This window comes from Aquila chrysaetos, chromosome 8, assembly GCF_900496995.4.
Source record: "Aquila chrysaetos chrysaetos chromosome 8, bAquChr1.4, whole genome shotgun sequence".
NCBI classification, from domain to species: Eukaryota; Metazoa; Chordata; class Aves; order Accipitriformes; family Accipitridae; genus Aquila; species Aquila chrysaetos.
Genome location: NC_044011.1, coordinates 25,725,197 through 25,744,071, shown reverse-complemented (window position 1 = coordinate 25,744,071; position 18,875 = coordinate 25,725,197). Strand labels below are relative to the sequence as shown.

Sequence of the window (18,875 nt, the reverse complement as noted above, 5' to 3'; positions counted from 1 at the left end):
CAGAGGTCAGGAAAGTATACACCAGGCAATGAAAACCATAAATAGACAATGTCCCTTTCACCAAATTAGTTAATTAGTTAACTGTGAATCTGGTTTGGTTCCTGCATCGTTACTTTTCAATAGGTGATTTTAAAGTTAACTATGATCCTTATATAAAGATATTTAGCAGTTATGCAAAACTCTACAGAGGTTATAAATCTATGCTTTGACACAAGAGGTTATATGTTATCCGTTCCTACCCGTGAGTGATAACAGGATTGAATTTGATTGGTTAGGAGAGGTTCTAATAAAAATAAAGATTGAAAAAACCCAGCTCATATCAGCTCGATCACCTTGCGTGGTCACCACTTCTTTGATGTAGCCATTAACTTTGTATTTTGTTAGTATCTGATAAACCCTTTTGACAGGCTCTGTGGCTTCACATGTAGAGCAAACAGCATAGTAAGACAAGCAGTGTTCTCTCTCTGCCTCTGTACTTTGCCTCTCTGCTCTACACTCACACATCTTCCCCTGAATGAGAAACTAAGGTGTAACACTGATGTACAAGCTGAGAGCGTATTGGCCCCTACTTAAAAGATGCCTGAACCACAGATCCCTGGGGAGGTAAAATCCTATGCCAACAAGACACACCTCTATATCTGTCTCCTCTTCTCTGATACTCTGCCCCCAATACCAGCTACTGAGCCCAGCCACAGGTAGGACACAGGCTACAGGACTTTGGCTTTTGTTCTGATCCAGATCAGTCACCTTAAAGTTCAGGGAATACAGTAAGAAGATGCATATCAACATTGAAAAGGCTAGCTTTTGCCTAATGAGAATATTTAAGCTATATTGAGCAGTACAAAATTCACGTCTTATCAGATAAAAGCAGAGCACGTGCTTTACCTTACATGCTTCAGATCTTTCTGAAGAACAAATCACAGAACTACAATAAAGCAACAGTTCACATTAAAAAGACTTCAAGAGGATTATAAGGAGATAGAAACACTCTCCACCCAAACTAAACCAATACTGCAATGAAGTGATCGACTAAGCAGAGTCCATCACACCAAACAGGAGACTAATCTTCGTCAAGAATATACGGTTTTACTTTTAGCGATAATACCACACAAACTTTAAAAAAATCATACACATGAAAAGACTTAGAAATGAAAGCACCTTGCTCCTCCCTTGGAAAAAAAGTAAACAGTCAAACTGACTGGTACAAAGCATTGTAGCATTTCATGTTTAACGTGTCCATTAACGATCTGGATGATGGGGCAGAGTATACCCTCAGCAAGTTTGCTGATGACACCATACTGGGAGGAGTGCCTGATAATGCCAGAGGGTCACGCTGCCATCCAAGGGGGTCTTGATAGGCTGGAGAAATGGGCTGACAAGAGCCTCAAAGTTCAGCAAGGGTAAGTGCAAAGTCTTGCACCTGGGAAGGAACAACCCCAGGCACCACCATATGCTGGGGGCCACCCAGCTGGAAAGCAGCTTGGCAGAAAAAGACCTGGGGGTCCTGGTGGGCACCATGTTGAACATGAGCCAGTAATGTGCCCTTGTGGCCAAAAAAAGGCTAATGGTATCCTGGGCTGCATTAGACAAAGTCTTGCCAGCAGGTCAACGGAGGTAATCCTTCTACCCAGCACTGGTGAGGCTACACCTGAAGTGCTGGGTCCAGCACTGAGCTCCTCAGTACAAGAGAGACATGGACATACTGGAGAGAGTCCAATGAAGGGACATCCAAAGATGATGAAGGGACTGGAGCACCTCTCCTTTGAGGAAAGGCTGAGAGAGCTGGGTCTGGTCAGCCTGGAGGAGAGGAGGCTCAGGGGGATCTCACCAATGTATATAAATACCTGAAGGGAGGGTGCAAAGAAGACAGAGCCAGGTTCTTTTCAGTGTGTCCAGTGACAGGATCAGAGGCATTGGGCACAAACGGAAATGCGGGAGGGTTGTCTGAACATCAGGAAATACTTTTTTAATGGGAGGGTGAACAAGCACTGGCACAGGTTGCCCAGGGAGGTTGTGGAGCCTCCATCCTTGGAGATACTCAGAAGCCATCTGGACTCAGTTCTGGGCAACCGGCTCTAGGTGGTTCTGCTTGAGCAAGGGGTTCAACCAGATAACCTCAAGAGGTCCCTTCCGACCATTCCCTGATTCTGTCATTTCAAATGCAATCCTGCACAGACAAGAATGCTCAACACAGACCTATAGAATTGAGCCTATTCCAAACAGTCTGCATTCCTGTTACCTGCTGCGAATCCACGTCTCTCTGGCTTCTTGTAAAAATCCAGTCAAAACTATTTTCTCTGGCTTCTCCAGGAAAAGCAACTTTCCTGTGCTTTCTAAAGAAAATGAGCAATGTACCTATTACATACATAAACCAGAGACAAATGTTGCCTTAGCAAAGGAGTTGACCAGAGTTACTTGCGCAGAAGAGTTGCCTGAGGAGAAAGTGAGGCCGCTACTCTTTCTGGTATGGTAGATGTATGAAGAACTCGGGACACCTATCTGGCTCAATTTATTAATTATGAACATATAGACTTACTGAGGTATTTTCCTATATTCTTGTTTCATTCTTCTTATGTAAAGGAGACAGGATTTGACTTCAGGGTAATAGCCCCTCTTTACCTGCTGTAAGAAACAGAGGATTGAAAATAGGAAGATTCCTGTGTTAAACCTGCTTAAAGAGGATAAGATCTTAATATGGTAGAGAAATTAAAACCAGAGGAGAGCATGCCACAAAAAGATCAAGTTAATTGGATCCTAGACTCTCTGAAGGATGCTTACACTTAAATATACACCCAAAATAACTTGTCTTTTATTAGCGAGGTTTAGAGAAACTTTACAAAATCATGTCATTATTTTTCCAACTGCTGCAAAGTCATTAAGACATCGTCATCTGCTTTTCCTACAGGGATACAACCGTGAGAGAATGATGCTTCAACTAATGGGAAAACTTGGAATACGAAGTAGTTTTGAAGGCAGGCTGGGGGTCCAAGGAGTAACTGTATTAATATCTGTACTCCAGGAATGCACCTTATGAACCAAACATAGCAGCCACATAGGTCTTCCAACTCACAACTAAAATGTCTGCATACTCCTCTAGAAGCCTGGCAATGGTTCAAAGGGGCACTTAGCCAAGATAACGATGTAAAGTCCACAGATTTCAACAACTTGGACTGTGGAATTTCTCTCCCCAGTTTCCCCTCTGCTCTGAAATTCAGTGAATTCAGAGAAACACACACCCAAAGATCGAGCTCAAGACTCTTCAGAGATACAGTCCAAAGCCCTATTACATATCACCACTGTCTCCTGGACACTGAATTTCTGAACATATTACAAAGTATCACTAATAACCTGATTTGTCTAGCATTTATGACGGTGGGTGATATGACCAGAGGTGCAAAAAAAAAAAATTTACTATTCATCAGACAGAGAACTTAATACTGGAGGACAGACATATGGGTCATTTTGCAAAATTGGTACAAAAAGAGTTAGCCTATTTGCAAGCAGGGAGTATATATGCAGACTACCTGATACGTTTACTTCTATCTGCCACCTAGTGCTCTCGTAGGTATATTTTTAAGTCTGTTACTATACTGAACACATAAACCAGGTAGCAAAATTGAGGATACATATCTGGAGCAAGTCCAGATATCTCACTTTTTTTCCAGACAAAACAAGTACTAGTGGAATTTGGAAAGTGAATTTCAGTCCACAGCTTTCTCAAATGGAAATACTTCAGAGTTTTCTTGTATGAGGAAAAAAATAATGCTCCTATGAGAAGTACTTGCCGGGGGAAACTCCTTCTTCACAGTGTTCTGGCATCACCAGGGACCCGACAAATTGCTGGTTTTCCCATATAAAATCCCTAAAGGGATTTCAGACAAGAAAGGCAGAAATATCACTGCCAGACATACTTACATAATAAGAACTGCTCCTGATGGCAGACTAAGTCCAGTAAGGGAAACAATGAAGAATATCATCACAAATCCTGCCAAAACTTGAACCTAATGACTTAGAGGGAAGACTGCTTGCCATGTCAAAGCAAGTACAAGAAACAAAATAGCCTCTTTCATATTAATGAACTCATACAAACAGGTCAGTTTACCAGAACTTGTGACTTCTGGAAGAACAGTCAGAAGACAGTAGAGGAAAACATGTGAAGGAAAACTGCCTTTCTTTTCTTTTCTGTTGCTAACTTGGATTTACCAGGGACATGAAGACAATTCCATATTGGAACTATAAATCAAGGTGTAGGCCTCCCCTTGCTTTGACCCCACCACAGAAGAGCTGTTTGGGTTGGGTGAAGAAATGTTAAAAAGAAAAACTACATTCACCTAGTAAAAACATAAAAAATTGTTATAATTTATGACTCAAATAAAATTTAAAGTACACTGCAGCCAAGAAAATGGTGATTTTATTCACGGTCCCTGCAGGATTGCCTGAGTGTAAGACATACCAAACAGGGACAAACTAAATTTGGATTATTTTACAAAGTTTTGCTAACAAACCACATCAGAATGCAACATCAGCTTCATGTCCTCCTGACAGCCACTTTTAACATGCCAAGTCAACCAAGAAATTGATCACAACTGCTGTGATGAAAACTACTTGTTTCTTGGTGCACAAGATCACTTTTCTGATAAATATTGCCAGCTTCAGACAAATATTCCAGTAGTTTTTTTAAGAGCTCTGAACAATGACACAGTACAAGAACTGATTACAGGGCAAAGTTCTTTACTGACTGAAGATCAGTACATTTGGTACTGTAACTTGGAAAGTCTACACAATTGTATATATCAAGTATACACGAGCCGGGGCACAGGGGATGTCTTTGGGCACTTAATTTGTACAGTTCCATGTTAAGTAGCAAAAGGAGCAGGAAGACTTTGAGAGCATGATATACTTGTTCTCAAAAGCAAGTAAGAAACAAGTAAAAAGAAAGAAACTGTTGGTGTCGTCTTGTTCATTCTTACTTACATATCACAGCTACTGTTCCTCCCAGTATCTCCCTCAAGTTCCAGCGTAGACAACCCTGAAGACTTCAAGAAATTACTTTCCCAGAAATTGCAAATTTACCAGCCACCAAGGGAAAATATAAATAGATGATTAATCAGATGGACTTATTCAGGAATTAAGTCAACTAACAGTAATGACAGCATCAAGCTTCCTGTAAAAGGAAGGGGAAAGGGAGAGTGCCTTCTACACGTGTACAAGAATCACAGCAATGCCAGAGAAACCATGTAAAAAAAAAAAAAAAAAAAAAAAATCAATACAATGCAGCCACTGAGCTGGGAACTGAAGACCAGCTCTAAGCAAAGGTGAGACATTAAATCATGGACTGGACCTACTTTTGGTAAAATGTCATAATTGAATTAAAAATCCTACCCTACTCTGATTTTTCTTCAAAAAAATTAATCAGAGTAATTGAGTTACCCCTTTCAGGGTCTTTAAATGTATACCATCCCTCACAGGAAACTACATTTGTAATAAAGTTTAGAACTCCAATGAGTGTAATTCTTCTGTTAAAGCTCAAAATGAAATAACGACATTTCAATGTGATGTACATTATAAAACTGGAAAGTTTCATTACCAAGACTAACTTATGGACTGCCAGTCAGAAAAGTATCTGACACCTCTACACCTGTATTATGGTACCACATGTCTGTACAGATGTGGAATATGTAAGGATCTTGGCCACATACCTAAACACCCAGGTTTTGAGATACCGGGCAACAACTCCTGTTCATCATCCCTCACTCTCTAATAATAACTGTTGTCAATGAAGTTTGGCTTCCACAAACCGAAGACCTTATCATTACTCAAAATGATCTGGAAACAATACTAAAGCTATGACAAAGTAAATTGTATTTCATCCTTCCCCCCCCCCCCCCCCCCCCCCCCCCCGGCTGTGAGAACACACAGATCAATACTCCTCAGCATAAGAATTCTGCAGCGAAATTTTCATTTGTTACAAACAGCAACAAAAGGGCCCCAAGCATGCCCTGTCACTTCCAGTTTAGAAGGAAACGCACTAATAAACTCTTCCCCCTGGGTCAGCTTTGACAATGGGCAATACTATGCCAGCTCTTATTAAAGGCAATTCGTATCAGTGGCCCAAAAATTTCCTTTAAAATTATCATCTTTTGTATCCATGTAGCAGGATGTCAGCTTTAAAGTGCCACTGAGATATAAGACCTGTCATTATGGTTAATTTTCAGTACAGTTTTAACACCAGGGTAGCTGATCCCTAAGGGTATGCTTTTTTGGCTAACAAGATTTATTTAGTGGTTATCCAGACAAACAAGAAAATATATTACTGTATATTGCTTTTCAAATATAACAGCAAGCAATAAATCCTACTATAAAACATAAATCTTTGTTCTCTACCATGACGTCAAATAAATGAAAATGTTTTTAGAAGATTAATCTTTTTCTTTTATTCTTCTTTTTTTAAAAAAATGTGTGTATATATATACACACACATACATATATATTTAAAAAAAAGAAGTTAAAATTCTTGCGCTTCCAATCCAAAAAGCACACAAAAAGTAGAATTAACCTTAAAATATAAAATCTATATAGCTGTTGTATATATAGCTAGATAGCAGGTTTATGTTTCAGGCCATAAAGATGGTATTCTCTATCAAATAACCTAAGCTTCTCAGCAGGACAATATGCTGCATTTAAAAAGAGAGTCCTATAAAGCTTGATACTGTTATCTCATTTTTTGAGAGAAACAGTGTTTTAAACAACATTTTATTGCTCTATTATACTAGAAAAGAATAGAAAACTTCATTTATTGGATAAATACATCGATTTGCCCTGCTTGTCTAAGAACAAAACAAAAAAATCTGTTTTCATGCTGTAACAGGACTGATTTCATTTTATTAGGATGAAGACTGTCTTGCACTTTGCTAGACAAAAGGTACATCTAACAGAATAAAAAAAAAAAGCTGTTAACATATTGTCTAAATCCTTGTATGGTCAGCAAAGCCCATTTTTATTGATGTTATATAGAAGGCATAAAACCTAGTTGACCTCAATCAACTGGTCTCCCAGGGAAAAGACCTGTGCCAGCAAATGCCAGATACCAAATATCTTAGAGCATTTCCTATGCTACTTTTGCTTCTACAAGCTGAGGACAAACTTGCTTTCCCTGTCCCAGCTCCAGACGCAGTGGCTGACTCCCAGATGCTGACTGACCAAGAGCCCATTGCTGGACCAATGGGTCAAGCGAGAGCCCATTGTGCAACCGACCCCTGCACTTACCTGTCCAAAACAGCCCCCGCACTGGGCAGCAGCACAACAGATTTTATACACCACTTCTTTTTTCCAGTTAAAAAACATTAAGCCTCACCACAACTAAGAGTGAAATGGGCAATTTTGCAGGTGACATAATTAGGCAAGGAGAGGCTTAACAGCTTATCCCAGGCCAAACAGCATGTGACTTTTGGAAGGGAAAACTGAACTGAACTCCCATATTCAGCTATATCCTTGGCCAGTCAAGTTTACATGCTTCCAGAACACAAAATGCGTAAATAAGAAAATTACCAACCCAACATCGCCACACACAAGCCATGGTTGCACCCCAGCAGGCTTCTGAATAAACTGCAGCAAAAAAATTATTTCAAGTGGAAAAAGCAAGTTCTTCTTTTTCTTCCTCCTTCTTCAGAGGCTGGAAATCATCACAGAAAATCTCCGTAATGCTCTCAGTCCTTGGGTAGGTGAAAATTTACAAATATTTTTATATACCTGTCTCCCAAGTAACAGTACAAAGTTATTATTTGCTGTAGTACCAGACTACTCAAGGCAACAGGTTTTAAAAGGGAATGTTAACTATGTACAATGGAATCTCTCTTACCTGTAAAAGTATTTATGAAAAGTTAAGCAGTTTTCACCTTAAGTTCAACAAATAGCATCTACAGAAAACCATACAGGCATGTTACATGCATTGCAGGATCAGGGTTTTTACACAGGTGCATTCTATGGAAAGCAACTGTAAGAAGTTTTGCAAACTAGTCTTTCATTTTATGACAATTTCAGAAGCTTCACAGGGCTATCTTTGTATGATCATTTCAGATCAAGGCATCTGTAGGCTAAATAAAAGGTGTAAGTAGAAAGCATTGGTATTAAGAGCATTTAACTGGATAAAATGAAAGCTATTAAAACTTTACCTCGAACAATAAGTTGAGCAAAATTTGACACTCCAGAACCTCTCTCTGACTGAGTTACACAGCGGTATAAATCCTGGTCGGTTTTTGTCACCTCTTGCAACTTAAAGGTAGCAGCAAATCTTCTGTGATTGATATTTTTAGTCTGAGCAACTGGAATATCTTCCCCATTTCTTCTCTGAAAATAAGAGTAACCAAGGCAGAGTTATCTTGTAAGAATACAAAAGACATTTATCATGATCATCATACAAAGAATACATAAAAAAACCCCAAACCAACCCGAATGCATTCAGTCCGTGCTGCATTTCCACGGTAGAAGAGTTCAGTGCTGAGGTCCCATCAACAGACAAGCGTACTCAAAAGCATTTCAGATTCAAGTTCGGGGGTGAAAAGCACCGTCAGGCTTTTGCACTGCCACAAAACGTGACCGCGACATACTCAACTGCCACTGCTTCATAGCTGGAACCATCCTAGGAGAGCCCAGCAGTAGCAGCTGTACTCCTAAGAAAATTCATTCAACTTTAAATAAAATTATAACAGACACACTGCGTGCATTGTAAGAAATATTTAAACAAATCTGGCATTGAGGGATTTCACAGGTTTTCAACAGCTCTTTTTCAGCAACCAGCCAATGTTTCCTTTTTAATGCTACCTTTTATCTGTCCAAATTCAATACTTTCTAAAATTGTACCTTTGTTAAACTAAGCAGCACCTATCTACCTAAAGCTAGCTGAAATAAAAAGGGAAGGGAAGGAAAGGAAGCTGCTAAAAGAGGAATAATGTATATCTCATTTAAAGGAAGGAGCTTAAAGAGTTCTGAAAAAATCACAGCTACCACAAATCACTGAAAAATTTAATCTGTCTGGAGCTGCGGGGCAGGGCGAGAGGTCAGTAAGGTAGAAACAGTTTGAGCTCTTTTGTGACCCTTTTTCCTTATTACCATTCACATTAAATGCTCAATTTTGATTTTAATCGAAAAACAGACTCTCCACCAAAAGTGGAGAGCATTAAAAAAAACCCCCAGAAACATGCACCAAGTGAACAAACGATGTCACTGCTCTCTCCCATGGATCAACTGCATGTTATTCCCCGACCAGGATACAGTTTCTGAGCACTCAGCTTTGCTCAGTCCCCAGAAAGACATCATCATTTCCTTGTAACTGCATCGCCTGCTCTGCTCGATACGTAGCAAAATGTGACCTCCACAGCCATTTTTAGCTCTAATCAACCCCTGGAATGAGAAACTTCATTGAGGTCTTAAACTTCGAGCTTTCTGTCTAACACAAGAAGCGCTACTGCTGAGCCACAGAATTTAATAACCTGAAAGCCTGTGGCAAAATACAATGGGGAGAAAAAGGAGATGAGTTAATGCTGCATGTGTATATTACCCAGCCTCCTGTCACAGGCAGGAGTACTTCGTAATACTCAAACACTTCATTTTACATCTACCCTTCATGATCTTAGGATGGGTTAGTCACTCTCCAAACAGTTTTGTGGTAGATTAGCCAGGGGTTCAGCACTACTACAAACTCACTGAAACAAGTGTTCATTTTAACTATTAATATGTTTAAACAAATGAATTTCAGCTTCTGCCATTTTTCTTGCAGCAGTCAAAGCACCCATCCCATGCTTCACTGCAAGCTTTGGGTAAAAATGTTCATTTATACCAACCTGGCAGATTTCAGTCACTGGTATTCCACCACAAAGACCATGCCATCACCTTTATCAAAAGCAGGTTTATTGGTGTGACTCTTCCTCATTTCATGAAGACAACAACTAGTTTCCGCCCCCTCCCGCCCCCAGCCACCCTCTTTGCCGTTACACCAGAAACGGCAGGGAGCTGCTACCCAGGGGTAAGCTCAGCCTGCAACGCTGGGCCAGAAAATACAGTGAGATGCAAAGAGTGAAATCAGATCTCCGAAAGAAGATGGCACATGAGACACTTCCAAAAGGTACTCTCACTGCTTCTCCCTAAAACACTTGCCAGCCCATAACCACCAAAAGCCTGCTTATCACACGGATGCTATCTGACAGGGTGCTCACAGGGCAAAAGCAATGGAGGTTGGGCACTTGGAAACCTGGATCCACCACAGCACAGCCGAGTCACCCTGCCGCAGGCATCGGCTCCTTCCTCAGCTCTGCGAATATCTGTCTCCTATTAAGAAGAATTAAGGAAGTTTGCTGATGCCTGCAGAGACTCCTATGAATGAAACGCCTTACTGAACTTCAGGGATCAATGAAATTATTAAATTCCAATATCATGCAAATGAGGGGTGATGTTAAAGGCTTTATTTCGGTGCTGCTTAAGCTACAGTAAAATTATTTTGTGGGAGGTGTACCTCCCCCTCCGGTTAGCTGGCTTCTCCTGATAGCAAAAGCTAAATCCAAAAGCAGGATTTTCAAGCTGCTTTCTACCCCCCCTCCCAGTTTCAACCAAAGGCTTGAACTCTCTAGAATGATAACTTAATATAAAACTTGGATCTAGTGCCTTGAAGTAACCAAAATAAACAAACCTCATGGTACTTTCTTCCTCTCGTGCTTGTCTGTGCCCTCCCAGAGTGCATGCTCTCATTGCCGCACCACAGCCAGCCAGCAAAGGGAAGTCAAGCTCCCCCACTAAACACAAACGTGCCATACAATTGTTAAAATGACCAAGCAGCATATAATAAACAGAAGGCGTATTTTTTAAAAATGGTATGACAGTAGACTTGACAAGTAACCCCTGTAATACAGTCATTCTTGCTCTGCTAATGAAGGGAAAAATAAATATTCCTTAAAATGAAGGACTATGTTCAATACGTCCAGTGCTTTAAATCTGAATGCCAAGCGCTCAGTCTGCAGCAAAGAAGCACATCCAAGCTTCCTGTGTAAAATAATTTACCCTCCGAAGCTCAGAACTTGCTTACTTAAGCTCATCTGCGTGCTTCATGTTGAGAAACAAAGCGAATTGGACTCCTACTTAAAATGAAATATTAATGCACTTTCAGAGCAATTAATCAAAATGAAATTTAACACGCTTTACAGTTCTACTCCAGCAACAAAACCTAGGATTTTCTTTTCTATTTACATCAGTGATTCCCTACCACTTTATCTTACAAGGCTTAGAGTAGTTGCTCAGATTTCTCTGTATTAGGATTTGTTTCTTGGGAATCCAACTGCACAATTACATCTTCAAAGTCTATCTTCATGTACAGATTACCCGTTAAAATATTTTTCAGTCATTAAAATTATAGAAAGTTCAAACAGAAGAGAGTTCTCACTTAAAAATGAATGTTAAAGAAAATAACCTGCATTCATTCCAGCGCATATCCCTTACACCGGTAAGCCGTTAGCCAGTCAGAGTTCAGATGCACTGCCACAATCTCTTAATTAAATTCTTCTTTTTAATGTCAGGGCATTACTACTGATTTTAAAGGAGAGGAAAGAAAGGCAGCAGTGCTCTCTGCTTATTAGAGGGTTCCTGGTACATACTGTTCCAATTTATGTCCTGCTCACACTGAACAGAGCTTGAAAATGCTGCTCAATTAGGTTTTAAAAATTCAATTTAAAATTAATGTGGAGTTATACTAATAGGTAATGGCTGTACCCTGTGCGATCCTTGGTTTCTCCAGTCCCTTGCTGTCTGATTTGATAACCCTGAATTGCTCATTTAGGAGAGGTCACCACCAGGCAGTTCTCCTCCTTTTGTGAAAATAACTCTGGGCTTCACAAAGAACTACGCTCTATAAACATTTGATTAAAAGAAATATAAGCATGTAGAAAAACCTCCTTAATTCTGGCATTTCAGGCATTTAAAATGATGACCTTAAATAAGTCTCTATGACTCCAAGGTTATTTTTAATTTGAAAGGAACATCATTTTATTGAAATTTTTTTCAGGCAATGAAATCAGACCATCTGTATTTTAAACAAAGTCAACAGTAAAGCCTATGCAGCTTAAAAAACAATCATAGGCAAATTAACAATTAGCCTTAAATTTCTCTCTTCTTTCTCATGAAAGAAATCAAGCATTTAATAAACATGACATGAAATTTTAGTGGATCTTCCAGAACCTGAACGGAACCAGAAGCATCTAAACCCCAATATCATATTTAACTGGTAGAATTGAGGTGCATTTCTAATTTTCTAATACAAATTTAAAACTTATCTGCATTTCCCTCTCAGCTTTTCAGGTTGAAAAGTGGTGGGTTTTGCTTTTTTGTTTAAACAGCAATAAGCTACCATAACTTTCTGCGGTGATGTTCCTTCTAAATTTTCCTGAACTCTTTATTTTCATACCAGTGAGTTTTATCAGCCTGGACAGCTCAACCTTACACATCCCCATCCCATCCTTAGTGTAACACCTTAAAATAAGTCCATTCTACTGCTAATAATTACAGTCAACCCTGGTTGCCTTCTCGGGCTCTTGGCTGGATGCCAGGATGCCTCCAGAGATCAGAAGATGTCAACACTTTGGCTGCAGTGATACACACATTACTCTGGCAGCAGCACCTACTTCAGCTGGCCCCCACTTGCTCCCTCCTCGCCTTCACTCCTGTGCTCATACAGAAAACTGACTTAGAATAAAAAACAACCTTTCTGGAAAACATAATCCCTCCCCATATATTATAATCAACAAACGGATAAGCTCGTGATTGGATTCACTGCAGGGCCACAGGGAGCAGAGGAGAGGGCAGGATCCATGCGGGGAGCAGGGCACAAGCCGAGGGTTTGTCTAAGCAACTTGGTCCCAAAAGGTGCAATCAAAACTTCACCGGACAGCAGAAGGGCTGGAAGGATGTCCCCAGCAGCCCGGGGAATTACACCTCTGCTGCCCCAAGGAAAAGGGAATTTGTAAATAATGTGCTCCAAAACATTCCTGGATTTACTCATTGTATAAAGGGAGAAATGTCATCTTTTGCAAGAGGGAAAAGGGTTGAATGTGGATAGTTTGAATGCCAGCAATAACATACGATCTCTGCTAAAAGATTTTTTTGAAAAATAAAACAAAGTGAGCAGAATAAACAACAGAAATAACTATACTTTAAAAATTTTACTTACATGTAGCTGTCTGGCACTTTTCACCACACACAGAGTATGCTTTTTAGAGCATTTAGGACACAATTTCCAAACATAGAAAAATCTATCCTCCTAAAAAAATTTCTTTATTATTATTTTTATTTTATTTTATTCTTTTACACAAATGTCCCAATATATTCTTGGGACTTTAAAACTTATTAAACATACTAGAAATATAATAAAGCATGACATCTAATTATGATAGGAAATGATAAATAAAATTTTAATTTTTTCCCCACCCACAAAAGAGAAAATGACTGAACAAGTGGGATTTTTTTTTCCAGTCAATTTTATTTACAAATATATGATTTAAGCCTAAGAAATAATTTTTTTCCAGCAGAACATGAATTGGAACAATACCTTAAATAATATGCCTAGATAGTCCTATCTTCTTAGTATACAAGAAGGTGAAGTAGCAATTTCTTTTGTTTGATCGATTTTTAAGAGAAAGCACGCAGTTAAACTTTTTTTTAGTAGGAAATTAATACAGCTTGCTTTAACTTGGTGGTCTTCCTACATGTACAGCAAGTCAGGCTAAGATTCTACTTTCCAATAAACTATGTGTTCATTTATTAGCAGGAAAAGCGACACAGCTTTTCCCATGCAAACATACACTGAAGATCTTGAATAAATGTGAGAAGCCAAGTTTTATCCCATATGCTGCACTGCAGTACAGAAAAATCCATCATTACTTGAAATGTCTTGGTTACATGCACTGCTGTTACTCAAATTTGTCCACTTTGAAGTGGCTCAGTTTCTCTCACACTGCACTAAACCTCCTACTGAAGAAAGCAAGGGTTCTCATGAAATAATCTAATTGAGAGCCATCTGGCCCTTCAGAGGTGGCAATCCTAATTTATTTTATTATAATAAAATCTACCGGAGGCAAAATAGCAAAATTCATACTATAGTGTCCCTGGCCGTTCCACTATGACAAATAAAAATGACACTTGCTTTCTCTGGACATTTTAAAGCCTCTTATTTTGAGCCTAATCTAACACATGCCACAAAACCATACCAAATCAAAACATCCCCCCCCCCAATCAATATTTCAAAAAAATAAAATAAAGAAGCTTTTCAGAAACCTATAGTTCTTGAAAGCAGGGTTGTTGATTTTTTTAAAAAAAAAACCATAATTGACAGAAATACGAATTCTGGACACAGTGATTAAAGATCTATATCACCTTGAGCAGTGCATGCTGAACTACAGCATTCAATCTGCAGCTTGAAACAAAAAATCTGATTAGTTAGAAGACAATGAAGGAAAAAAGTTGCAAAAAACCCACTACTGAACACCAACACCCTTCTCAGCAGATGATTTTACCCTTTTCTAAAAGCAGCCAAGTATACCAGCTGCTCTTATTCTTCTGTAACTCATTAAGTCCTGCAGCTATTTGAGGTAACTAGGGCCTTGGGTATTAGGCTACCTACCGCACATCACACCGCTGAGGAGGAGACAACCTGAATACGGTGTTAACAGACAAGACTCACAGGACTTAATGGTCAAGGAATTTATAACAATATATGTTTTTATAAACATCACCTTAATTTCAGGCGTCTCATTTATATGGGTTTAAGCCACTGGCTGGCTGAGGAAATACTACCAGGGCTACACAGAGTGACCAAACTTCCAGCACAGCTGGTCTAGCCGTAAACTACAAAACGGCAGCAGGAGAAGGCAGTGCCTGGTGTTACAGGTGGTGGGTGAGCTGCCCCCCGGCACCACTGCGGGCACAGGCAGCGGCAGCGCCACAGCCCCCCCAGTGCCCAATGCTCCAGCCGCCGTGGAAGCAGCAGCATCCCTAGGGAAGACCTACAGGGATGATAACCCCAAAGGCTGCCATGTAAACAAAATGACTTGTAGCTACGCAGGCTGAAGGACTTAGTTAACTGGGGCAGAATTAAATTAAAACCAGGAGGATTACAGTATTTCACGTTGCTGGAACCTAAGATGACCGGGCATCTAGGGAGAACTGCCATATTTATCCAAGAACCTGATAAACTGAGAAGGGAGAGAGGGAGAATGGTTCATTCAGGGTTAAATGACATAACATCAAAGGTGACTATAGAGTGAAAAGACAGGGGAAAAAAAACTTTGTGAAACAAACAAGTTAGAAGGAGAATCTCAAATATGAAGTTATGAATACTGTATTTTTCATTGGTGAATATTCTTCACAACCACGTCAGAGTCGAGTCAGCAGTGTGTGATACAGAATAAACTACAAGTCAAGTCATTTACAAGGAGCTTGATATGTCACTTGAAGGCAGCTTTTCATACATCTTTGAAAAAATGTTTGGAAAACCAGAACATCTATCACAGCACATAAATATGATGAGGTGAAAGTGCAGGTAAAATAGACAAGTCATTGCAAAAGAAGAGCCCTGTCCTCTATGCTTCCCTATTCTGTTGTTCACTTTCAGAAACATCTTTTCTATAAGTAAAAGCAACCAATGATGAGACAAATGGGGGAAGTGAAGTTTCTGTGCAAGCCTCAAGCGCCACAGAAAAAGAACTTATAGGCTGCTTGGCCACTGTCAGTCATCAAGATAAAGGTAAGAAGATGTAGACTTGAGTGGCATTTTACTGGCTGAGGAAAGAAGGTTTGGTATAAGCAGCCCGATTTGCTGTACAAATTAGTACTTGTTTTGGACAGATGATGCTGATCATCCAAAAAGTCTGCTATCTCCCCAGAGGCTCCTCAGAGGTTCACCCACCTCTCCTGCCACCCGGGGAGAAGAGCGAACCCAGAGCGATTGATCCTCTCTCTACCCGCAGCCTCCACACAACATCATGGCTTCAACTCCTCCTTGGGGCAAGCAGGCCTGACTGACTTATTTCAGTTCAACACCAAAAAGCATCAAACTTGACAGTTCACTAAAACCAAAATGGGGACCAAAAATCTCCATCATAGTTCCACAGCTGAAACCCTGTGGGTGCTAACAAGGCACCTTCTCTGAACTTTCTCTAGGCCGCACAAAAGAAAAAGCAAAATAACAAAGTTTCTCTAACATTCAGGGTGTACTCAGCTCCCCTTAACTTTCAGGTGTCATAAAATTTGTGCAAACCAACAAAAAAACATTCTCCAAACGTAGTGAAAATGGTGAATAGGCAGGTGCACTGTAACAGCAAATGTTTTATCATCAAACTAAAGAAACAGTATCTTAACCATTTCATTAACTATATCAAAATGCAATGGGATCTCAAAAGGCAAAGTTACATTAGAAAACTATGAAAAATTCAAAGCAGAAAAAACATGCAAACTACGTAAAACAAGTTAAATTGGACATGACTCTCCTATTATAGATACATCTTTTCTGAGACCACGAGCGAGCCTCCCACCACTTCACTGCCAGCTAAATGGTTTACCCCAAAGGCCCACGGCCCATACTGAAACCCTCCTGCTGAATACTGATCCGTACCTCCACCTTCTGGGTACAGTGGGAAGAAAGGAATTGTGTAGCACAACTTCTTTTCTCTGAGAGGAAATACTGTCCTTCCAAAGAGCAAAATGAAACAGTCAATGTTGTGTCCCTCAAACCCCTGCCAGAGGCACAGGTTCTCATATACACTCTCCAGTCTAAATTCCTGAAATACTATATTGGTCCTGCACAATGATCTGCCCAAATGCATCGTCACAGGATACCATCTGCATGTGCCCAGTCCAAAGACTTGTGGAAGAGCACACATATGCAGCATCTAGCAAGAAAAATGAATTCTAAATACCAAATCACATTCTGTGGCAACCAGCACCAAAACCCAAGGTGCTGGTAAACAGGGCATTAAGAGTTATGGCAGTTTCCTCAAGGAAGGGAGTGGGATACGGCCAGTTGTTTGAGCCTGAACAGACAACCGTGCAGACGCTTGTTCATCCTCCGGTAACAGTTGGTACCACTGGGAGGTGAGCCGACTCCATTGTTTTTACAGCAATTTGCATTTTATTTTCCATGATGCTGTTTAATTTCACTTTTTCAATTATTACACTCAGGCAATTGCTTTAATTATCTGTTATTCCACAAGGAACGACATTTTCCTCTGTGGAGAGAGGAGCTGCATCAGACCGCATTAACGCTGACGAGCCTCTCCACGGGCGAGAGCAGGACTGCCTTGCCAGCCTTGGCAGCCCAAGTGGAGCGGCGGTTAGCCAGCACCCACAGCTATTGCTGACAGATTGGCCCGCTCGCCACCGTTCTGATGGCAATCTGCACAGGATTACCAGGCATGTATTAAACTTTTAAATGCATGCGGTACCCCTTTGAATTTCAGATTCGCCAAAGCAAATGGTATCACTGCAGACCGTGGCAAAACACATCCGACTGCAAAGCCAGAACAAGCCGCTTTCCCTAATCCAATGCTATGTTAATGCAAAGCTCAGCAATGATGGATGGACTCATTAGTGCCGCAGTTATCGCCATCTGAACAAGGTGCCAAGACATATGGTTTAACAGATGTTCTAGCAAAAAGCTCTATTCTCCGCACTGTGCGAGTGTCCAGTTAAACTGGACATCAATAAGACACTGAAAATCGTATTGGGCTTCTGGGAGCCACGATTGTTCCCAGCTCAGGAAGCCGTTAAACACAGCCCGATTATGCAAAAAACCCTATTGCTCTGATATCCCAATTAGAACCACAGAACAAATGCTGGACAATACATACACTGCTTTCTGGAGTCTTTGTGTACCCAAACGTTATTTATTCTATTCAGTCAATTCAATTCTATTTCTCTACTGTCTTAGTAAAGAAACAAAGCTTAAAACTGTGGAAGCTTTCTCCATGCAGAAATCTCCAAATCAAATGGGCAAACAGCCCTCCCCACCTCACTCCTGCATTTTCATGTTTAGAATGCCTTGTGTGCGCTATTCTTTCAAATATTTAATACTTAACATGTATCCATTTTGAGCACAGGATTAGCGTGCAGAAGAGACTTGTTTGCAAGATTATTTATTGATGTAACTCCACTGGAATGCATGGCATTTCACAGGGAAAAAAAAACCAGAATAAAAAGGGGGTCCTATTTATACTAATTCAGCAAATCAATGTGCACAAAGCAGCAAGGTGCATCTAATGTCAACAAAAGAAACCTTATTCTTGAAGTGTCTTTTCTCAGAAAGACAATTCATAGGCTTTAGAAAAAAGAAAATCTGCAGAAGTGAGCAACAAGTGATCAGTTATGATTTCTGTACATGCTATATTCAATCTTTTAAGATTACACACACACACACACACTTATGTTCACCTCCTACAGGAAAAAATTTTTCAGCAAGAACTTCTGCTAACTCCTGAAGCTTGTAAGACAGAGCATACCAAAGCATAACAGGTGGAAAAGCTAGGTTACCATATTGGGTTTGGGGACTCCTATCACACAACCCAACTGCTCCAGTGTGTACAGTGGCACCAAATGACAGCTGTTGGTGTGTGACATATTACAGTGGAAATTTTAAGAGGAGGGGGAAAATAGTGTGAGAAAAAAACCCACACCATTACATTCAGATGGGGATTGCAGGCAAAAAAAGATAATACACACCAAGACTGAATGTATTTCAGAAACAACATCAATGCTCACTTTAAACAAAAACTAAGGACTTTGAAACTCTTTCAAAATTTCCTAATAATTGCAGGTTATAAAGAGAATCAGCTCCCAATCACAATAGA

The 18,875-nt window shown here is 40.1% G+C and overlaps 1 protein-coding gene across 19 annotated transcripts in view; it reads right to left on the bottom strand.

The window, feature by feature from the left end:
- The window catches only part of PTPRK (protein tyrosine phosphatase receptor type K), a 417,047-nt gene that overhangs the window by 199,532 nt on the left and 198,640 nt on the right, over positions 1–18,875 (bottom strand). For all 19 annotated transcript variants that reach the window (XM_030022191.2, XM_030022195.2, XM_030022192.2 and 16 more), the window contains exon 6: positions 8,172–8,346. In XM_030022191.2, the coding sequence (XP_029878051.1) occupies positions 8,172–8,346 (175 nt within the window). The remainder of the gene's footprint in view (positions 1–8,171; positions 8,347–18,875) is intronic.